Source organism: Schistocerca americana, chromosome 1, assembly GCF_021461395.2.
Source record: "Schistocerca americana isolate TAMUIC-IGC-003095 chromosome 1, iqSchAmer2.1, whole genome shotgun sequence".
NCBI classification, from domain to species: Eukaryota; Metazoa; Arthropoda; class Insecta; order Orthoptera; family Acrididae; genus Schistocerca; species Schistocerca americana.
The window spans coordinates 1074806402-1074831548 of NC_060119.1; the positions used below are offsets into that span (position 1 = coordinate 1074806402).

At 38.0% G+C, this 25147-nt stretch overlaps 1 protein-coding gene across 1 annotated transcript in view; it reads right to left on the minus strand.

The window, feature by feature from the left end:
- Nucleotides 1-25147, minus strand: part of LOC124617433 (ubiquitin carboxyl-terminal hydrolase 30) — a 115284-nt gene that overhangs the window by 31331 nt on the left and 58806 nt on the right. The window contains exons 4-6 of the mRNA XM_047145263.1: nucleotides 21234-21833; nucleotides 12728-12940; nucleotides 6863-6994 (exon numbers count right to left, since the gene is read on the minus strand). Coding sequence (XP_047001219.1) covers nucleotides 6863-6994; nucleotides 12728-12940; nucleotides 21234-21833 — 945 coding nt within the window. The remainder of the gene's footprint in view (nucleotides 1-6862; nucleotides 6995-12727; nucleotides 12941-21233; nucleotides 21834-25147) is intronic.

A 25147-nucleotide genomic window follows, 5' to 3' on the forward strand; every position in this document is an offset into this window, starting at 1 on the left:
AGGAATGGCTAATGTCATCTTCCAATCTAGAATATTAGTTCTAGAATCTCATATTTCATTTAACAGACTGCAGAGGAGTTTCCGTCCTTGCATTGATAAGTGTGATAATATGATGTAAGGAATGTTGTCTACTCCTGGGACCATGATTTTATCCCACAGCAGTGCTCAGTTAAATTCTTTGACCATGATTGGTTCATACAGAAACTAAGAATTTAAGGGTAGATCACATAAGTCACAAGCTAACTGTTCCAGGAAGCAGTTCACAGTATTTGTTGGCAGTATTGATAGAACACTGCTGCAATCATGTGACAGGCATGGGCACAGTTTGTTATCTTATGCCAAACGAAATCCAGCCATGCCTTCCACTCTGTCTGCATGAGCAGTCTCTTAGTTTTTGCCATTTATCATGAAATTTGTGAAATATTTTGTCAGTTAGCACAAAAATAACATTAGTGTAATTTGCTTATAAGCATTGTGTTCTGTGCATCTTTATTGTCTGTTTTCACTCTGCACAATTGTCATCTCACCACAACAATAGAGCAATAGTTTTGTTTATTTGTCTGGAGGATTTAATTTGCAGAACTGGAGATTCTTCGAGCCAACCAACAAAGTTGGCATGTGTCCTCATTTCTTCTAAGCTTTGCAGTTTCTGTGTTGTGATATCTTTGTCCTTATTGAAATCTACTTTTCAGCCATTCCATCTGTTAATAATGTGAATGACATCTAACTTCAATTTTTTTTTCCAGCCAATAAGGAATGCCAAAAGATCTGTCCCAAATATCTCCGTAACTCTGCCATATAAAATACAGTGTCAGGGAAGCTAAAATGTAACACAGCTTCACAATACTTGCTTGCTGGTTTGATACAGCAATCCAAGTATGTGACCCACCATCAAGCAAATTAGGTGTTCTTCATCTATAATTTTGGCTGGTCTGTCTTCTTCCATGTACATTCTCCACAATGAGTGATAAACATTAGTACTACTTCATGATCTCTTAAGGTGAGTTTACACCCGTGAGTTTTTTCAGGCTTCAATGAAATCCTTGGAAAACTACATTCAACTCAGTTGATGACCACTTACAGAATTTGTTTCTCTGGGCTACAAAACTCTTAGTTCAAGCTTAATCTTTACAGTCAATAGTCCAAGAAGATGCAAATGTGTGTTTATTTCTGAACATGCAGCACTGTAGTGATACAGCAAAAGGAAGTGGGAAAAGAACACACATTTCTGTTTATATTTAGTCAAATCACATCAGCACTGGTGTGTGTGTGTGTGCTTTTTGGGGAAGAACATTTTTGTTCTAGTTTATTTATTGTTTACCTTCGGCCTTCAAATACTACAAAAGAGTGGTTGGATGTCAGGCAAGATTATTTTGAAGTGAGGTGCAATTTCCCACAATGTGTGCAGGCTTTGAATGGCAAATGTACAGTTCTGCAATACTCATACAACAGTGGAAGCAGCTATTTCAAGTATTAGCATGATTTCAGTGTTCTTTTATTTGCTCTCATCGACACAAACTATTTATGAATTAAAGCAGCTAGTAAGTGAACGAGGGTGACTTCGGCACATCAAGGACACTACAATCACTTCTCTTAGCAAACGCTTTTTATTCTGTTCAGATTTGCCTTTGTTGTTTTCAAGTTTTTCCTATTTCTGAGTAGCTGTAGACAGTTATTCTGTTTACCCTATCTCGTCAATCCACAGAATTAATCATCCACAGAATTAACCAAGCTTTGTTGACCGAAAGATCATTTTGTGATAGTCTTTTGTTGTGTCTATCTGAGACTCAGCATCTCTGCTACATGGTGAGTAGCAACTATCCTTTTCATAATATTGTTACATTCCATTCTGGATTTTCCTTTGTTTGATAATACTCTTCGGTTTTCGTTTGTGTCTCCTTGCCCAAAGTGCTATTGCAGAGATAGATTTGAATGTGTGCAAAAAATCGAATCTTTTTACACTATGATGTAATAAAACAACATATTAAACAAACAGATGCATGACTTTTAATAATTTTCGAGTGTGCAGTCTGATCCCTTCGACATTCTGCCACTATATTTCAGCCCAGGGATGTCCAGCCATCTTTAGGTGAGTAGTCAATTACTGAAGAGCCCAGCTGGATTCACACTATTTATGCCAAATCTCACACTTGTGTTGGTGTCTTTCGGTGCACGTGTAACGTGATGACATGGGCGTCACAGCCGAGTCGTGTGTGCTGCCCTCGGTGGTGATATGGGAGATGATCTAATCATTGAGTATTGATTGACCCTGTCAATTCCTCTGTGACTGGGTAATTTTAATTATAGGATTCCAATTTTTATCCAGCTGAAAGCTGTTGTCACAATTTATAAATTTATCGGCAAGATGCATTTCCACTGATTCTTTGATTACTGAATCACAAATACTAAATGAAGCAAAACTTTTTTTCTATTGTATTCCATTGGGCATCCCATGGAAATAAAGTGTTCTGCTTCTGCTAATTTTAACTGCTGCCAAAGACAGATGTATCTTTGATGTTCTGTGCAACGCTCCTGATCACGTCATCTGTCCTATATATATGCAGCACCACACTCGCAGGGAATTTTGTAAACACCCGTTTTTTTTTTTTTTTCAGTTGTTAAGTTGTCTTTAATGGATCCAACCAGAGCCAAGCTCTTCACTGGTGGAGGGAAGTTAACCTATCATCTACATAATGCCAGAAGACCATGGACTTTAAAACACCAGATTCCTTTAGAAAAATATCTTCACAGCACACAAGAACTGCAAAAATTCTTCTGTCATTTAAACTCATTACATTAGAACATTGAGCTTATGATGGAGACTGAAAAAGATGCGACTTTACCCTTTCTAAGGTGCTAGTGCACTGTAAGAATGACGGGTCACTGGGACATTCTGTGTACAGAAAACACACGCACATGGATCCATATCTCCAGGCATCTAGCTGTCATCATGCCGCACAAATCATCAGGTTTCCTAGCACCTTAATACAATGGCTGTTCAATAAAAAACGATCATATATATATATATATATTTTTTTTTTTTGGGTCATAATTTCTCGCACTAAAATTTAATCTTATGATATTCTGTTAGCTTAATGTGCAACAAATTTGTCATAGTAGTTTCATTGTTGGGACTCCTGGTTCCCGCCTGTGAGACGTAGGCAAGGTCAGACATGTTCATATCACCTACCGCTGCAATGGAGGTAACACACCAGAAAAAATAGACGACTTTGAAATTCAGCTTTCGTCTCAAGAAATCTTCAGCTCAGTCCTATACAATGTTACAGGAGGCCTATGGAGAATCTGTTCTTCCCTACAGCATAGCTCGAAGGTGGTTTAAAATGTTTAAAGAGGGGAGACAATCAATTTCAAAGGAAGGTGGACCCGGTGCTCCAGTTACTGCTCTTATGGAAGAAAACATCAACACTGCTGCTGTCATTGTGACAAAGGATGACGAATTACCTTAAGATCACTTTCTGGAATACTAAACATTTCATTGAGTGCCACCCACCTGTTGGCGACAGATAAAAATCACACAATTTGTGCACAATGGGTTCCAAGACTGCTGATTCCCAAACAAAAGGGCATTCGTGTGCAGGTCTGCATGCAGTTAAAGTTGATGTTAGAGGAAGATCCAGAGTCTTATTCAAATATAATTACTGCTGATGAAACTTGGCTAAATCATTTTGATCCTGAGAGCAAACAGCAAAGCCCAGTGTGGAAATCTTCATCACCAACCCCCAAAAAAGCAAAAGTGGTTGTTTTTACTGGGAAAGTTATGGTCATCTCATTCTTTGATATTCATGGAATTTTATCAGCATGTTGTACTTGCACACACACCAGTAACTGGACAATACTACTGAGATGTCCTGAAAACATTGCAAGTCCATATCAGGCGCAAAAGACCACATTTCCGTGAAGCAGCTGGATGCTGCACCACGATAATGTGCGGCCGCATTTTGACAATGTTGTTGGTGAATTTCTTGTAAAAATCAACATGAAGTGCATCACTCACCCTCCCTATAGTCCGGATTTAGTCCCATGTGACTTTCTATTCCCTAACATGTTGGAATTTTGTTTCTACCTCTTGTAGTTTGGAAGCAACAAATGTCTGAAATTTGTTCCTTGTTTTTTAATAACCCTGTACTGAGGCCAAATATAAAAACAGGAGCTGCTTAAAAAATCACAACAACAAAATATATTTTAAAACAGAAAAAATTAAGGACACAATGTAAAATCATGGAGTTCACTTCTAAGGCCACAAAAGAATGAATGAATGATTCTAAATGGGTAAAACACATTTTCAACATCTCTGATTCTAAACCAAAACCAAGAATATGAAAATAAAAAATGATTACAGGGATGAAACAAATACAGAAATTACAATAACAAGGAAAAGAAATTAATATAATTTAAGACATTACAAGAAACTGCTAAGCCTTTGGAAAACAAACGATGAAGCACAGATTCACAAAGAAACTTAACAAGAAGACTGTCAATAATTGGCCAAAATACTGGGAGAAACAACACAGTGAATTCATGAAAAGATTTTAAAAGTATAAGATGAGAAATCATCGTGTCAGTTATCAAGTTTAAACTGGTATGATGATGAATGATGCTATACACTGTTGCTGTCCAATGGACACGTTTAGACCTGGGAAAGCTACATGCCACCATGTGCCGTATTTACTCGAATCTAAGCCGCACCTGAAGTTTGAGACTCGAAATTCAAGGGGAAAGAAAAGTTTTAGACCGCACCTCCAAATCGAAACAAAGTTGGTCCATTGTAACATGAGACACAATTTAGGTCAAATGAATGACGATACAGCTACAGTAGTTTGGTTCGAGTCGTAAGCTTAGCAGTTAAGCTTTACCGGGTGGGCATTGCTATGCGTCAGGCGCTCCGTCCGTATTTATACAGCTACCTTTCCATTTTCACGTGCTTCGTCTGGTTTGAAGTGATTGCTTATTTTTCTTTGATCTGATAAGTGCCGTTCTCTTTGGTATAGGTTTTTACGTCACTCTAGGCTGAAAATGCATTATTGTACTGTGTCATGCATTGTTTGTCGCATTCTGATACTGAGTGTTTACGGCCTGTCGCCGCTCATGGCATGACTTGCTTTTGTGCGCGCTACCGCCGCATACAATTAAAAGAAAAGAGAGGAATCACCTCATTAGCAAAACAATGGCAATAGACTGCTATTTGTTGTTACTTACACTGCTGCTTTATTTGATAATGATAAACAAGAACCAAATAATAGACCGTAGAAGATGTTATAAAAGAGAGTTTATCGAAAAATTTTCTCCATTTGAAAATTATTGCAGACGCCTCTTTAGTACATGACATTCTGCACAGAAATTAGAGTCATCTTAGAATTAAAAATCTAGTCAGTTGCCGTGCTTAATTTCTGACTGTACCACTATTCGGCATAAGAATAATGCGAATATAAACATGACATGATTCTTCCGCGTTTGCTGTTGTCTCACTCTTAGTTTCGTAGTTTATTAGGCAGACAGTATTTAAATGAGAGAGCAGCAAACACGAAAGAATACATGGCAAAGTGTTTACATTCGAATTATTCTTATGGTAAAGAGAATACTGCATGTGATTCACAATTCATAAAAGTTCCTATTAGCAACCATCTCCTGTCAAAGGCAGGAAAAAGTTCAGAACATAGAGTTAGTCATATTGACACACAAACATCCCAAACTGTCTTGCCAGTTGGATTTTCATAGTACATTGAAAAGCTGCTACATTCGAAGATGAACAATACAGAATTTGTATTTACTTCGTTGGATAATGTATGAAAATGCAGTGGTCGAAACTCGGGGCGGAGAAAAAAGCTCGTCTTTCACCTTTTTTAAAATTTATTTACTGACGCAGAGATTATGGCACCAGTATTTATCTTTGTGCCTGCAAAGCATGCCTGTGTAGCGCTACATATATTCGATGACAGACGTTAGTTGTGGCGGCACCTACCAACATTTTTCAGAACTTCCACTTACTCTGCACTCGATTCTAAGCCACAGGCGGTTTTTTGGATTACAAAAACCAGAAAAAAAGTGCGGCTTAGATTTGAGTAAATACAGTAGTGCCAAAAGTGAAGTGTGGAGGATGTGGTGTTCCAGTATAAGGTTGTTTTTCCTGGTTAGGGTGGGGACCTCTTATTGCATTTAAGAAAAAGCTAAATGCAGAAGGATATGAACACATTTTACAGCAATGTGTACTGTGTACAGTAGAGGAATAGATTCAAAGATTATGGCATGATTATATAAGCAAGACAATGCACCCTGTCGTAAAACAGCTTCTGTGAAGCAATTGTTTGTGGGCAATAACTTTCCTGAAATGGACTGACCCGCCCAGAGTCAAAACATGAAATCACAGGAACGCGTCTGAGATGAGTCAGAACGTTGACTTCTTTTCAGCATCTTAGCTTTTCAGCATCACTACCTTGTCTAGTTTTGGATCTTAAAGAAGAATGGGCTGCCATTCCTCCACACACATTCAAGACACTTCATTGAAAGTGTTCTTAGCAGAGCCAAGCAGTCAAAGGCGAAAGGTCGAGACTCACCATATTAATGTATACTATACTTTTGATCAGATAGTGCATTCACCTGGAACTAGTTTGGGGAAACCATGGCAAAACAGAATTATGATGGGTGGATCAAGTAACAAAGCAACTGCTAACCTTAAGAACAATATCTTAAATTCCATTTACTTAGTATAAGTCTGATAAAACTGATTTAAGTCTCAAAACTGAAATACCCCAGAGGAAGTAGTTCTGCCTTAAATGTACATGGAGTTCAGTTTAACTAAATGAAACTTCACAAATCACAGAATTATGTTTAAACCAAATCTTACCTTCTCTGTTTGATTATAGATATATGAGTGCATGGATAAAATTTCTGGGAATTCTATGTAATCATGCCTTTTTGTCATTCCATTACTCTGCCACGTAGTGCGTTGGATATGAAAAATAAGGCATGGAGGAAGCTGAAAAAAAGATAAGGTTCGCGTAAGTGACAAGTTGAAAACTGGAAATCTAAGTAACAGCTGTTAAAAGTGAAGGCTTTTCTCAATACACACAGAACATAACTTGATCGTGATCATAAGTATAGTCAACTGAAATATATTTCTAAACAACTTCAGCAAAACTCTCTCTTTCTAGAGCTCCATTCAATTATTTCTCACTCAGTCTTTCTGTTCTCCTTTATCATATTTTCTAATTACATGAATTTTTAATGTACCTTTATTTATTTCCCTCTTTTTATTATTCTAGTTGAGAATCTTACTTGCATTTAAATTGAGTTCAATAAAAAGGAGATGATGAAAGTTACTTTTTGAAGTGCCATGTGTTTTCCTCATTCGCTGCCCGAGGCAGTTATGTAATACACTAAAGAATGAAATGAATTTGTCTTCTTAACACTAAGTGGTTAAGAAATATTTTCCAGAACCATTTCTGCTATAGGATATCGGCGTCAACAGCGCTGTTGATGTTCGCTATGCATTAATAAACACCGATTCCTGGAAAACTAAGCCAAATATTTCACAGGAAACTGTTAAGGTTAAGAACCCAAAGTAATACAAAAGCTCAAGTGTCAAGCAATTTTTCAGGTTGGTTCAGCAACATTTTCTGACATCATTTGACACAATTCATGTTATCTAGTCAACTGAACATCTGTTTTTAAACTTTGCTACCATTTTTCTTATATATCTCGTATTACTATTTGTAAATAGATTTGAGATGCTGTTTATTGTTAGTGTAGATGCACTGTGTGTCATAAAACCTGACAACTAGCAACCCCCTTTGAATGTAGCAGCTCGAGTTCTACCGAGTCCCAAGAAACCACTGAGCTTCATTTACAGAATAAAAATGCTGTACAACTTTTATAGATAATGTGTAAAATGTATAAAATGCATGTTTGACCATCAGTATTATGAGAAGGAAAGTTGCTACTCACCATATAGCGGAGATGCTGAGTCGCAGATAGGCACAACAAAAAGACTCTCACAGTCAAAGCTTTCGCCCATGAAGGCCTTTGTCAGCAATAGACACACACACACACACACACACACACACACACACACACACACACACACACACTTTTTGTGGTGCCTATCTGTAACTCAGCTTCTCTGCTATATGGTGATAGCAACTTTCCTTCTCATAATATTGTTACATTTCATCCTGGATTTTCCACGTTTGACCATCAGCCACTTTTATGTAAAACCCAAATATCAACCAGTTTCAGTTATGGACCAATTTCACAGATAAGCGTTGAAATGGTTTAAGCCACATTACATTTGTCATTACTTAAGTAATGAAAAGAGCATGTCATGAATATCAATATACGATGAGGACTTCTAGCAGCAAACATACTAATAACAAGCGTACACAGAGCAGTCTTGAGTACTGCTCTGTGTACACTTGTTATTAGTATGTTTGCTTCTAAAAGTCCTGTGACACATATTGATATGCATGACATGCTCTTCACATTACTTAAGTAATGACAATTGTAATGTTGTGGCTTAAACAATTTTAACCCTTATCTGTGAAGATGGGCCATGACTGAAATTGGTGGTATTTGGGTTTAAAATAAAAGCAGCTTATGGTCAAACATGCATTTTATACATTACTTGACAGCCATTACAAGTCACCTACCAAAATGTATTGTTGATAACATCACATTAGTTTTACCAATGCCAATGCAGAACTGGTGGTTGGTAGTTTGTTTAGAATTAATCTGAGAATTTATGAAGACTCATATAGACATTACATTTGGAGCATAATTATAAGTTTTGATCTTATTGCATTTATAAGTTTTGATCTTATTGCATTTTCTTTTTACTAGATTTTTGTGCTTTTATTATTACTGATCTGATGATATAGTTTAACTGGCAGTGTGATAGCTTGCACGACAGGGAGGTGAGCCAAACCTGTATCAAATCAGCGTGACATATTAATGAGTGTGGTACACTGGCCGGCCTTACTGTAGCTTTAGGCAATTTTCACTCTCATTTAAGCAAATGCTGTGCTGCTCCCCCATCTCCATCTCAAGATATATTACACACAGAGAGTCAAAATATGATAACACACAGAAAAAAGTTTCCATGATTCTCAAACAGATAGTGTAAATGACTTCCCTCCCTAAAGATAACTGACTGTGGGGCAGAAAGGGCATTCAACCACAAGCTGAATAAAATATATTTGCAAAAATCCTGAAAACAGCAGATGCCATATGACGTTGTGAACAGTATGGTATTATTATTATTAAATTATTATTATTATGCTGAAAATAATCATAAATTTACAAACATACTAAGTGAATATCATGAAAAGGGTAGTCGTTACCATACAGAGGATATGTTGCATCACAGAGAGGCGCAACAAAAAAGACTACTATTCATTTTAGCTTTCAGTCAAAAGGCCTTCTTCTGAAGCAGAAAACACACATACATTCACACAAGCACAATTCACTTACCTGCACATAAACTCATACTTTGTGTTGTTTGTGCTTTTGTGAATGTGTGACTCAGACGAAGGCCTTTTGGCCAAAAGCTAAAATGTATAACAGTCTCTTCATTACACCTGTCTATGACTCAATGTCTCTTCCATATGGTGAGTAGCAATCTATCCTTTTCATAATATTGTTGTTATTTTATCTTGGACTTTCTGTTATTTACACGTATGACATGTGTTTACATGACCTGATTTGCGAAATTAGGGAACATGTTATGTAAACTGATAGCCTTAATAGATGTTAATGCAATGTTCGCCTTTCCAGGCAACACATTTTGTTGGTTGGTTGATTGATTCAGGGGAGGGGACCAAACACCGAGGTCATCAGTCCCATCAGATTAGGGAAGGATGGGGAAGGAAGTTGGTTGCGCCCTTCTGGAGGAACCATCCCGGCATTTGCCTGAAGCGATTTAGGGAAATCCTGGAACACCTAAATCAGGATGGCTGGACATGGGTTTGAACCACTGATCTCCCAAATGGAAGTGCAATGTGCTGATCACTGCACCATCTCGCTCGGTAATACATTTTGTTGCAGAACCAGCCATTAACTGTAAAAGGTGGTAAATTACACCAAGGACAAATCACAGACAAATGAGTATCCCTTTTCAAGATAGTCCACAAATGGCAATAAAGTAGGCAGTTGTTTGGTATGAAACAACAGCAGTTTACAAATGTGTACTTCAAATGCATTGCTCATTCAAGACCTCGTGTTGCCTGAAATATTAATTCCTGACCATTGGTTCCTTATCTAAAAGTATTCAGTTAAGGACCATCTGCATAATTTTGATCCTAAATATTTTAAACACTCTGCATGTTTCTTGGAATTAATAAAACATACTGAACAGCATCTGAGTCCTTTACAGTGTTCAGTTGGTAATGTGTATTTTTTTCACACACACTTTAAATAGATGGTTACACCCTAGTATGAAGTAATGAATAAGACATCATTTGGTATTGGAAGATGAGTACGTAGTGTAAAGGTCTATGTTTGAATATATAATCTGAAATTACATTACAAGTCCAACTGTTACAGTTATTTAAAACAAGTTACAGACATAAAAATACAGATTTACAATAACACGGAATAAAAAGGTTTATTTGGTTCCTAGTGAAAGTAAAAAATATATTTTTAAAGGGCGGGTAGGTTACAGTGTGACAGAGTAGTTGTTGAAGGAATATACTATAACTCTGTATATATAAACCATCCCAGTGTTTTCCAAAATTAATTTAGAAAAACTGCAGCTAATCTCAACGATGATTGTCAGGAAGGCATCTGAATACTCAGGTTTCATCACTTTTTCTTATTGCCACTATGCACATCCACAATAGACAACACTAAGCATCACAAGAGATCTAACAGTACACACTCTATATGTGAACTATAATGAAACAAAAGAGAACACAGTTAATGCTGACATGCTGTTAACAACAGGAAACTGAATATCTGTGGTGAGTGATTGCGTCAGGTGGAGTTGCAAACAGGAGAAAGGAGTTGGGCAACGGGAAGGAAGATTGGGGAAGTATTAGTGAGGGCTGGAAGGTAGGTCAAGCAGGCACACAGAATAGGAATGTCACACTGATGAGTTTATTCTGCCTTTGCATTACTCCCATTGCTTGCAGCTAGAATGAGCTCACTGGTGCCACATTCCTATCCCATGGGCCTGTTGGCTCTCCCTCCCAGATGCCAGTGAACTTTTCCCACAACTGCCTCCCACTTACTCCCCTCCTTTGTACTCTCCTCCCAACACAACCCCTCACCCTACCCTAACAGCACTGCAGGTGCAATGATGTCACCAGCAAGGATGTAACCGTATATATGGTTGTGTTATTGCTCAAGAAGTCAACATCCCTTTTTTTCAGGGATGAATGAGGTATCATTAGTAAAGTTTTTTAGCCAGTTTCTGACATTGCATACTGATTTTCTACTAAAACTTACTATCTGTGGAAACTTTTACCATAAAGGAGACTTGACTATCACTGGCAAAAGGGCATCATAGACACCCAGCTGCATACCCATATTTTATGGAGTTAACTTATTAATCACGAATAAGGACTCCTTTTTAACATTATTTTATTACAAATATCATTTCATTTGTTTTAAAGTACTTATAACTGGATAATTTGTATACAGCTTTGTCACAGATAATAACCGTGACAACTGTGGTAGTCCATTATTTCTGTCTGTTGTGTACGTTGACTTTTCTATACAAATATTCTTTCCAAAATGACAAACATATTTCTCACTGTCACCTTGAATTGCCATTTACCTATTGCTACAATGGCCTAACATGCTTACTGTAACTGACAATGTTTGTCGAGTTAAAGTTCTAGGTTATGCTACCATACTGACAGTCCCTGATCTGGTCATACGAGCGAGGACAAACAATATGAATTCAAAACACATTTTTTGGACTTATGGAAATATATATACAAGGATGCACCACAAATTCATGTTTATTATTTCGTGTCATTTGATTTATTGTTAAAAGTCTTTTCTCTTCATTCCCAGAATTACCCTTACCCCAATGACTACACTTATTCCAAACACTGTCATTATTGAGGGAGGGAGGGGGGGGGAGGGAGGGAGGGGGGGAGAGAGAGAGAGAGAGAGAGAGAGAGAGAGAGAGAGTTCCCATTTGGAGTGACATCTATTGAGAGCACTGAGCCACACAAAATTATTATTACCAGAATGTATACATGTCTTCTTTTTCCATACAAATTATAAATTAAAACCCTTTCAGTGTTTTTCTGCACCTATGTCAAGGGTAACCTTAGGAACTACTGTAGGAATTTTGATACTGTTTTCACTGATAGACAAATTAATTCACAAGGAAGCTTTGTGTATATAATTTATAACACTATGCTAGACAAGTTGTCTGGCTGTAGGACTTAGTGCTACAAGTGCGAAGCTGGGATGGGTCACTAGTTTGAGTAATAGTACCTGCCTTTTGCAAGCAGTACTCTTTCAACTGAACTCTCAACACACAACTGTCACAAATATTTACATCAGTAGACACTAGAAACAAATTTTATTAAAATACTATGGGAAATTGGTCAGAGTATTTTGATATCTATAACTTACAAAAAGTCACAAAAATCAGGTCACAAAACCAAACAGTTTGGAAGACGTAATTTCTAACGCAAAAACATAGGATAAAATACCAACTCAAATGTTATAAATGTTACATCACAAAGATACAACACACCTTTCCTAGGTTACAAGTTTTAAAGATGCTAGATCCTGAAGATCTTGAATCGCCAAACACTTTTTCACAGTTCTCACAGCTTACACCATTGATTAGCTCTGGAGACATGAACTTCTCCAACAGTTGATATAATGTCGTTTTATTACGAAATACGGTTTCGTTGGGTGGCAGTGTCAAAGATATGCAGCCAAACTTGTCATATTTCACAGGTGACTGCAACAAAACGATATGATAAGCTCAAATTATAAACATATGGTAAAATCTATATTACATAGCAAGGAACAAAACTGAATAAAGAAATTACTCTCGACATGTCCTTAGAAACACAGAAATATGGTATTGACAACATGCTACTTGAACCATAAGACATGCAGTGACAATGAAATTAATCGCTTCACTGAAATCAAGTACCAATGCATGCTCTTTACTATAACTGTAACACTAAGTAACAACTACAGTACAAACTAAAGGACTGTTTTCAATACAAAATTATGCATGCTGCCACATCATCTTCCCTCCCTTCTTTCCTTCCTGGAAACAAATCACTAACATATTTGACAATAGTGTAGTAAGTGGCAGGCACAGTAATTTTTTAACACAGCTGAATACCTCAAAGTAAATCCATGTGTAATTCAATCCACCCATAAAAAAGGGTCAAGCACAATTACCATATAGTCCAAAGACAGATCACAGGTATGCGAATTCATTCACGAAACGGAGAAATTGGTGGTTGTGGTGTACAGCATTGATTGTGTTCTCCAGTGACAAAATCAAAACAAGAAATGGGATAGCATTGAGGTGATATGTAAATGTGTCACTAAATTTACAATTACTAGTTCTCATAAGTAAATCTACAAAAATCTGCAAAGAACTATTCATTTTCTAATATGCTGAAGTCTCTTAAAATTATTTGTTATATTATATTTAAAGATAAAAATGCAAAATATTGATACAGAACACTCACCGTTAGTGTTTTCATTGTTACATAGTAAAGTTTTCTATAAAGTAATGGTGGAAGATTCCGTCAGCATATTGTTGTTGTTGTGGTCTTCAGTCCTGAGACTGGTTTGATGCAGCTCTCCATGCTACTCTATCCTGTGCAAGCTTCTTCATCTCCCAGTACCTACTGAAGCCTACATCCTTCTGAATCTGCTTAGTGTATTCATCCCTTGGTCTCCTCCTACGATTTTTACCCTCCACGCTGCCCTCCACTACTAAATTGGTGATCCCTTGATGCCTCAGACCATGTCCTACCAACCGATCCCTTCTTCTGGTCAAGTTGTGCCCCAACTCCTCTTCTCCCCAATTCTATTCAGTACCTCTTCATTAGTTATGTGATCTACCCATCTAATCTTCAGCATTCTTCTGTAGCACCACATTTCGAAACCTTCTATTCTCTTCTTGTCTAAACTATTAATCATCCACATTTCACTTCCATACATGGCTACACTCCATACAAATACTTAAAGAAACAACTTCCTGACACTTAAACCTATACTCGATGTTAACAAATTTCTCTTCTTCAGAAACGCTTTCCTTGCCATTGCCAGTCTACATTTTATATCCTCTCTACTTCGACCATCATCACTTATTTTGCTCCCCAAATAGCAAAACTCTTTTACTACTTTAAGTGTCCCATTTCCTAATCTAATTCCCTCAGCATCACCTGACTTAATTTGACTACATTCCATTATCCTTGTTTTGCTTTTGTTGATGTTCATCTTATACCCCCCTTTCAAGACACTGTCCATTCCGTTCAACTGCTCTTCCAAGTCCTTTGCTGTCTCTGACAGAATTACAATGTCATCGGTGAACCTCAAAGTTTTTATTTCTTCTCCATGGATTTTAATACCTACTCCGAACTTTTCTTTTGTTTCCTTTACTGCTTGCTCAAAATACAGATTAAATAGCATCGGGGAGAGGCATATTATTAGTTACAATCCACCAAAAATACTGCCAACAATATTATGAAAAGGATAGTTGCTACTAACCATATAGCAGAGGTGCTGAGTTGCAGATAGGCACAACAAAAAGACTGTTACAAAATAAGCTTTTGGCCAACAAGGCCTTTGTCAAAAATAGATGACACACACACACACACACACACACACACACACACACACACACACACACACAAGTGCAACACCCATTCTGAATTCTGTCAACTGTGTTTTGTCAGTAGCTGCTTCTCCTCTAAAATTTGATAGTGAATCCCTACCATTGCTACACCCCCCACCCCGCGACTGGATGTGTAATTGACGCTTTTCACACTTTTTCCACAACAATTTCATTCTTGGCTGCCTCCCTCCACAATGACACATATTTCATGATTCACTATTTACCTTCATTTTTCACTAGCAATTTGACACTCAGCTTCCATGAGGAGCTTCTCAGCTTCACAGGGCATAAACTTTGTGTTTATATGGCAGTTAATTGTTTGATTTATAACCACACACATTCAACACCACTAAAATAACAATGGTGTGACTAAAGCTGCCCAGTTTCATGCCTGTATCTTTTTGCAGTTTCACCGATGACATATACTGGAAATCGTTGCTTATACAATGCACCCTTCTTCAAATCTCCACAAATCACACTTCATCTTTTCAGCCACTGAATAATTGCAGCCCTTCTCATTGTCAAAGTTAGCAACATAATTGTGCAGGTCATTACACATAAACACATTTCATAGCTTTGTGAGATTCATCACACGGGATGTTTCAAACCACTTCTGGAAAGTTACATTATCCTCTTATTCATGATAACCACTTGTATTTTCTTAGCAAAACCTTGACTGAGAATTTGAAATACAGCATTCCAGTACGCAATGCAAGTATTAATTTGTCCACCACTTAAAGATTGATTCGAAATTTAACTGTTACACAATATTAATGAAATTTCCATCAGAAATTCCTCGGCAAAATTGTGCATAACTAAGAAACATTTGAAATTTTCATAAATATTTTCTGTCAATTAATAGAAGAGTAGCTGAGATGAATATCTTCTGGCTCTTCACATAGTGCAGACTTCCTTGCTTTTTAAAATATCATCTTTTGAACTGACATGAGTAATATCCATAAATTATAATGTTTCTTTCTCTCATAATTAATGTAATGTATTGCAAATACATAGAAAGAAGGATCCTTTATTGCACGATTATATGATAGCACAACAAACACTGGTAGCAGTTACTTCTGTAAAATATCTGGGAGTATGCGTACGGAATGATTTGAAGTGGAATGATCATATAAAATTAATTATTGGTAAGGCGGAAGCCACGTTGAGATTCATTGGGAGAGTCCTTAGAAAATGTAGTCCATCAACGAAGGAGGTGGCTTACAAAACACTCATTCGACCTATACTTGAGTATTGCTCATCAGTGTGGGATCCGTACCAGGTTGGGTTGACAGAGGAGATAGAGAAGATCCAAAGATGAGCGGCGCGTTTTGTCACAGGGTTACTTGGTAAGTGTGATAGCATTACGGAGATGTTTGGCAAACTCAAGTGGCAGGGTCTGCAAGAGAGGCGCTCTGCATCGTGGTGTAGCTTGCTGTCCAGGTTTCGAGAGGGTGCGTTTCTGTATGAGGTATTAAATATATTGCTTCCCCCCACTTATACCTCCAGAGGAGATCACGAATGTAAAATTAGAGAGATTCGAGTGCGCACGGAGGCTTTCCAGCAATCATTCTTCCCGCGAACCATACGCGACTGGAACAGGAAAGGGAGGTAATGACAGTGGTATGTTAAGTGCCCGCCGCCACACACCGTTGGGTGGCTTTCAGATATAAATGTAGATGTAGATGTAGATAATAGTGACCTATATGACAATGAACGGCTTCTTTCTACAAGCTGCTCAAACATGTCTCTTGCTTCTTCCTCAGCCAGATTTTTCCTGACGTACATAGCTTTGTTGTGCCAGTCTAACAAAATCTATGATGCACAATTCTTCTCCTGTTGTTACAACAGTGTCACTGTGCTTCATTTCAAATCTGTTGCTGTTCTGATTACTATCAGTGCAACAGGAAATAAGAGCTCACCATTCTCCTTTCCTTTCTCAATGCATTTGCTCACCAAACACATTTTTGTATGTCACCTGATCTATGTGGTTTCAAACAATTGTTTTATTTTGCCTTTGTGAAGACTTCTGTAGTCTTTGCAAGAAACCAGTTGGAGTCAATGTACTGCCCTTATATTGGCCAGTTCAGTGACATAATCTCAGAATCTTTCAGAATGGAATTAGATTGTTACAGACTGCTTATCATTGGTATTGGGGATACAGATAAATGTGATACTCTGGAATGAATTTCTACTTTGCAGCAGAGTATGTGCGATTCAAAATTTGCCACAGAAACTTTGTGCCCGGCTGTAACTCAAAGTTTGGAAGATGGGAGGGTGGCAGTGGCAGAAGTAAAGCTGGGAGGGCAGGTTGTTGGTCATGCCAGGATGCTACTGGCTGCAGTAAAATTTTGTTTCCAGGTTCTAGCACACAGAACCCTTACATCACATTTTCAAATGATGTTTATTGCTTTCATCCGTAGTGCTCTCATCACTCAGTGGAAGATTGGTACACCATCTTCAACACCAGAATCCAGATAACATTTAGTTCCAGATCCTTTTCCTTCCAATTAAAACTACTGGCATGTTTGACAATCTCTTCACGCCTCTACGTATAGCTTATTGTAATACCTGTCCATGCTACCTAGGACCTGAGTCTTATCAAACCAGATCCGATGGTCTTCTGGCTGCAAAGTAGTATCACAAGGTATTTGTGAATGGTGAAAAAACAGTAACATACAGAAGTCAACAACTACTGTGAAGTTATACAGAAAAACGTACCTATCATTTGACGAAGTGGTTACTGTATCTAAAACTGTCAAAATAACTACACAAATTAATTTCATTATCAATTTTAACTTCCCTATCTATACAATAGAAATGTTAAGTTGAATGTACAATTCCTTTTTATAGAAAAATTGGTGATAACTTTCTATTATTAAAAAATAAAAAGAATTAAATATACCTCTTTGTGCAGATTCTACACGAAAACAGCCAAGCTCTTTTCAAACAGTTTCAAAGCTGACAAAGTCCTAACACGAGTCTCAAAAGTTAACTAGCCTATTTTATTTTCATTCATATATTTGAAGCTAGTTTCCTGGATCATTTTTAAGTATGTTCTAATAGGAGATAGATGTATATATGAAACTACCGGAGGTCATTGATTATCTTAATTCCCTCCAAAATAAAAGTGACACCCAAAGCAAATTTGATACCTAACAACATATTAACATGACCCTTACATCAAAATTTCATAAAAAGACTACACACAACTGACCATTAAAACAGCAGCACCATGAAGATAGCATGCATCAAATGTTAAATTAGCATGAAATGTACTGCACACGATATGTGCAAATGCTAAGCATTTCAATGCAACCACAGAAATTACATGGAAGTAATGCTGTCTACATTCTGTACATAAGAAAATATAATACAGCAGATTTCTCATTCAGAAGTCACAGCTGAATGTTGTTTGTTTGTAAGCTCATGTTATGCCTTGTGTAAGATGAAGAAACCTTTAAGAGTAAAATGCCGGAATTCAACAATGGCAGAATCACAGCCTCTCGAGACTGCAGTTCATTGTTCTGTGATACTGCTGCTTCAACTGGTCAGAATCCCATGTTTGTAATGCAAATGTGGAAGCAAAGGCTTCATGAGGGCTGTACACGATGCCAACAGGATATCAACGACCCCACAAGACTGATGTCTCCCTCCAGACACGTCACATACCTCGAGACAGGAAATGTAATTGTTTGCAGTAAGACAAGTATCAATACAGACAGTGCACAATGTCTGGAACACCAAAGACTGTCAGCATGGCAACCACTGTTTTGGATTCCCTTGATGCAGCATCAGAGTAGTGCTGCACCCGACAACAACTTTGGACATAGAGTAGCACCTCATTAACTTTCCACACGATTCCCGATTATGTGTACAGCATCACAATGGAAATATCCATGTGTGGAGGCTCCAAGCAGACGGACCATTATCTGATCGCATTTTTCATTGTCAATGGTCCAGCACCCGGCTAGGTAGTATGGAGTGCCACTGCATACACAGCATGATCACCTCTGTTTCGCATAGTCAATAATTTGTTTACCAATTACTACATATCTGATGTGTTAAAGCCGGTGGCTGTGCCTTATCTTTGAGGTCTTTATGATATTTTTCAGCAGGATGGTGGAAAACTGCAAGTGGCCAGTGCTGCTCTGATATACCTCATACAAAGGTCTGGGCAGCAAGTTCTCCCAGTCTCTCACCTCTCATCTGGTCATGGCTAGCTGAGAAACTGGGACATCACTGATCAACAGCCTTACTTTTGATGAACTCTGGTGTTGAGTTAAGGCAGCATGGAAAAATGTACCTGTACCTGTTAACCAAGCTCAGTTTAAATCGATGCCCAGTTAGGTCGAGTTGCTGTTGTTCACAGAGGTGGTAGCTCTATGCACTAAATTTTCACCCTCTGTGCCCCCAAATGGAAATATGTATTATTTTTGTTACACTGTACATGCACATTAAGTAAAATTTTGTTGTTACTTACTATCTTCATGGCGTCGTAATTGTGCGTGCATGCGTGTGTGTGTGTGTGTGTGTGTGTGTGTGTGTGTGTGTGTGTGTGTGTGTGTGTGTTTTCAGTTTCTATCTCAGGTCACTTGAATGCTATCATTAATAGTTACAACTTATTAAATCACCAGCAGATAACCTGTTTAAAAAGAGGGATTTTAAAATACTGTTGCTGTTGTGGTCTTCAGTCTAAAGCATTGTTTGACATAGCTCTCCATGCTATTCTATGCTGTGAAATCCTCTTCGCCTCCAAATAACTATTTCAACTTAAATCTTTCTCAGTTTGCTTTCTATATTCATCTCTTGGTCTCCCTCTACAATTTCACCTCCCCCTTATCCCATCAACCCTAAATTGGTGATCCCTTGGTGTCTCAGAATGTGTGCTATCAACCAATCCCTTCTTATAGTCAGGTTGTGACACAAATTTCTTTCCTCACCAGTTCTATTCAGTACCTCCTCATTAGTTACATGAGCTACCCACCAAATCTTCAGCATGATTCTGTAGCACCACATTTCAAAAGCTTCCATTCTCTTCCTATCTTAACTGTTTATGGTGTATGTTTTACTTTCATACACACCTACACACTATACAAATACTTTCAAAACAGATTTCCTGATGCACAAAGCTGTATTTGATGTTAACAAACTTCTTTTCTTCAGAAACACTTTTCTTGTCAGTGCCAGTCTACATTTCATACCCTCTCTACTTTGGCCATCATCAATTATTTTGTTGCCCGAATAGCAAAACACATCTACTTTTTTAAGCGTCTCATTTTTTAAAATCTAATTCGCTCAGCATTACCTGATTTAATCCAACTACTTTCCATTATCCTCTTTTTCTGTTTTTGTTGATGTATATGATGACACTGTCTATTCCATTCACCTGCTCTTCAAAGTCCTCTGCTGTCTCTGACAGAATTACAATGTCATGAGCAAACCTCAAAGTTTTTATTTCTCCTCCCTGAACTTTAATTCCTTCTCCAAATATTTCTTTTGCTTCCTTTAGTGGTTGTTCAATGTACAGATCGAATAACAATGGCGACAGGCTACAACCTTGCCTCATTTCCTTCTCAAGCACTGCTTCCCTTCCCTTTCATGCCCTTGAGAATCTTCTAACCACTATCTTTTTTATTTACAAGTTGTAAATAGCCTTTCGCTTCCTGTATTTTACCCCTGCTGCCTTCAGAATTTGAAAGACAGTATTCCAGTCAACAGTCAAAAGCTTTCTCTAAGACTACAAATGCTATAAATGCAGGTTTGCCTTTCCTTAACCTACCTACTAAGATAAGTCATACAGTCCGTATTGCCTCGCATGTTCCTACATTTCTCTGGACTCCAAACGGATGTTCCCTGAGGACAGCTTCTACCAGTTTTTCCATTCTTCTCCACAGATTTTGTGTTGGTATTTTGCAACCATGACTTATTATACTGCTAGTTTGGTACTGTTCATAACTGTCAGCACCTATTTCTTTTTTAAATGGAAGTATTACATTCTTCTTGAAGCCCAAGGATATTCCACCTGTCTCACATATCGTGCACACCAATTGGAACAGTTCTGTCATGGCTGGCTCTCCCAAAATACAAGGGAAACTAAATTACAAATCAAATTAATTTCATCAGTTTCGTAGCACTTTACTATTCCACTTTTTATTACCTTTTAAACACATCATCTGATGACTACCTGGTAATAAGTTGAAACCAGTATTGTTCGCTACTTGAGTGTCCTGCAGCTGAAACGTATAACAGATTTTTTTTACACAGTGACACTATGTTTTGCTAAGATAGTGTACACAGTCTGTGTTAATTACTGTCTGCAGCATCTGTTACTACACAATACCATAAAAAATTAACAGAAACAGAGGAACTGCTTCAGTGACATATTTACCTTGTATTTGCATCTTGTGCATGTAGTCTTGCCAGCTAGCAGACCTTCACAAGGTGGTACTGCCCACACAGATCCTTTTACACCAGGTAGGTGGGCATTTTTTAAGCCTGACTGTATACACCTGACAATGCCACTGGCTGACAATGACTGCCTACTTTGACTGTCTTTATTCTTCCAGTCACTGGGACTTCTCTTGTCCATACAATGTGGATGGTGATGTAGATGTTCTTTACTGCCAACACTAGGCATATCACCCTGTGCATGGTTAACTTCATTGTTCAGGACACATTTTTTATCAAAGTCATTTAGTTTCACCGTCGTAGAACCAGCAATACTTGAGCAATCATTCCCACCTTGAACTATGTGATTACTCTGAGACTTGTTCTCAACAGTCAAGTCAGTACTCTCTGTCAGACAAACAAGTCCTTGCCCTGAAGATGCATCCAAATAACTGTTTACAGTGGCAACATTTTCTTTATCGCTGTCTGAAGTCAACTCAAAATCGCCACTCCCTTCACTTTCTGGCAAGCTAGATACACTTTGATTGGTTTCCTCTTGTTCTGCTTCAAAATCAAGCAGATCGGCAAGTGTAGACACTTTCTGAAAGACAAAAATAGGAACATAAAGATGTTAGATTGAACATATGACATTATAAAAACACTTGCAAAGTTTTCAAAGTTTTTCAAGAACAGAGCAAGTTTTTAAAATGTATCAGAAAACTTCTAATGAGCCTTGCACAACATTTTGCAAAAGTATTAAATGATTTAGGAACTCTTCTCATTTCCCCACTAAAGCACATTTACATAATGGCTCAGAAAGAGAGAACTTTTAACTGTGTGGGGGCATTGTTCATTTACTGTCCATAAAAACAGTGTGGTTCTAAAATGTATCAGTAACATCCACAATGATTTTTTCGTGCTGTAGAAGTGTTTGTGTTGTGTGCTCTAACCTCCCCTTCCTCCCCAATTTTGACTGCCATAACAGACATGACATATGACATCATAGCCAATGTTTGCGAGTAGTTTGTGGGAGTTCTGAAATGCAGTACCATTTGCTTATTACAATACTTAGTGCAAAAATTAATGGTTTAAAACAAATTGTTCATTATATTTACATCATTAATATCAACAAGGGATCACACAATTGCACCAATATTCATTAAACAGACTGAAACACTTCAGAATACCTTTACAACAAAGTGTATTCATATGTACTATATACAATTTACAGTACTGTACGTTCCCTGTGAAGTTTCATTTTTAGTCACAAGAACAGGTAACAAACAATAGGTACACAATCAATCAATTACAATTACACAATTACAATGTTTAAGCAACAAAATAGAAAAGAATCTAGTACAAATTAACAATAAAGCCACAGATCCAGTTGATGAGTTTGTGCTTGATATTTTCAAGTGTGGTGGAAATGGACAAGTGGCCATGACAGGTATCATGCTTGTGAAACCTACAGTAAAACTGGTTGAGGAATCTCAAGGTTTCCTAATTTTTCATCACCACATTTCAATAAGCTTCTGACACCATCATCGTTGTCCCAGGTGGTAACAACCACTGTCATTTTCTGCCTCACAACTGAGGAGCAGAAAGAATGGTGTGGAGCCTGTTGAGTCTTGCTTCATTGTGTTATACGCAAATGTTATGACGGGCAGTATTGTATAATCTCTCTGTTCAATGTCAACATAAAAGGAGAGCATATCTGGCAATGTTTTATTAAAGCATTCTGAGAGGCCATCTGTCTGTGAGTGGTAGGGAGTTGGCATCCAGTTAGTTATAACACAATGTGGAATTACCTTAGTCTTGAGCAGAAATCTTTTCCACAGACTTAATCATCACACAGGGCACTCTGTGCTTCAAAACGATGTCTTCTACAAGGAACATTGCAATTTACGAAGCTCTGGCACTTGGCACAGCTCTGGTGTCAGTGTAGCAGGTGAGGTAGTCAGTGCAGACTATTATCCATCAATTCCCATTTATTGAGATGAGGAACATCCCCAAGAGGTTGATACAAAACTGGGGGAAATGTGCTGATGCAGGCAGAATTGATATGAGATGCTCCAAGGAAACAGCGGCAATTATTTCCATCAGTGGCATTCCATTACACCTGCACATAATGTCCAACAGATCGGTAGAGACCTGGCCAGTGATACCTGCACTTGATCTTCTTTAGAGTCTTCATGAATCCCCGGCAACCAGATGTTGGAATACCATAGAAATTCTTTATAGTTCCTCTTATACAATGCTCCATTTATTAACTGGAATTTTCCTTTGGTCAGTTCCTCCTCCTTCAACCCATCTATCGTTTTCAGCAGTGTTGGATATTCCATATGTTCAGCAGCGATGACAGATATTTCACCCATGCTGCTCTGTTGCTCCAAAGGGTTCCTTGAAAGGAATTGGTGTTTTCGTGTTTACATCTGATTTTTTGTACCACTGTGATATTGCACTCCTGAAGCCTCAGTGTTCATCTTGCCAGTTGACCCAACAGACCCTCAAGACTAGTCAGCCAGCATAAAGAATGTTGGTTAACCACAATGGTGAACAGTTTGCCACATAAAAATGGCTACAACTTGATGGCCCAAACAGCTGCAAGGCACTCTTCTTCGTTGTAGAGTACTTCATCCTGGACTTTGAAAGTAGTCTGGGAGTGTAAGCTATCGCCTCATCATCATCTTTCTGAATCTACACTAGAACTGCATCTATCACACAACCACTAGTATTGGTGTGAAGTTCTGTTTTGGAATTCTCGTCATGCATGCTAGGACTGGAGAAGATGGCAGTGCCTCGTTAAGAAAAGGAAAGGTCTGTCTTGCACTGTATTCCAGGAAAATGTGGCATCTCCTTGCAGCAGTTCCTGCAAGGGGCATGCCTTTGTTCAGAAGTTCTTTGTGACTCACCCTTTGTGCACACTCTCAGGTGGCTTGCAGAGTATTAATGTAGATTCAGTAACAGCACATTCTGAGGAAACTACTTAGATCACAATTGTTGTGGTCTTCAGCCCACCAGAAACTGGTTTGATGCAGCTCTCCTAGCTACTCTATCTTGTGCAAGCTTCTTCATCTCCAAGTACCTACTGCAACCTACATCCTTCTGAATCTGCTTAGTGTATTCATCTCTTGCTCTCCCTCTACAAATTTTACCCTCAATGCTGCCCTCCAATACTAAATTGGTGATCCCTTGATGCCTCAGAACATGTCCCACCAACCGATCCCTTCTTCTAGTCAAGTTGTGCCACAAATTCCTCTTCTCCCCAATTGTATTCAGTACCGCCTCATTAGTTATGTGATCTACCCATCTAATCTTCAGCATTCTTCTGTAGCACCATATTTTGAAAGCTTCTATTCACTTTCTGTCTAAACTATTTATTGTCCATGTTTCACTTCCATACATGGCTACACTCCATACAAATACTTTCAGAAAAGACTTACTGACACTTAAATCTATACTCGATGTTAACAAACTTTTCTTCTTCAGAAACGCTTTCCTTGCCATTGCCAGTCTACATTTTACATCCTCTCTGCTTCGACCATCATCAGTTATTTTGCTTCCCAAATAGCAAAACTCATCTACCACTTTAAGTGTGTCATTTCCTAACCTAATTCCCTCAGCATCATCTGATTTAATTCCACTACATTGCATTATCCCCGTTTTGCTTTTGTTGATGTTCATCTTATATCCTCCTTTCAAGACACTGTCCATTCCATTCAACTGCTCTTCAGATCCTTTGCTGTGTCTGACAGAATTACAGTGTCATCAGCGAACCTCAATTTTTTTTATTTCTCCTCCACGGATTTTAATTCCTACTCCAAATTTTTCTTTTGTTTCCTTTACTGCTTGTTCAATATATAGATTGAATAACATCGGAGATAGGCTACAACCCTGTCTCACTCCTTTCCCAAC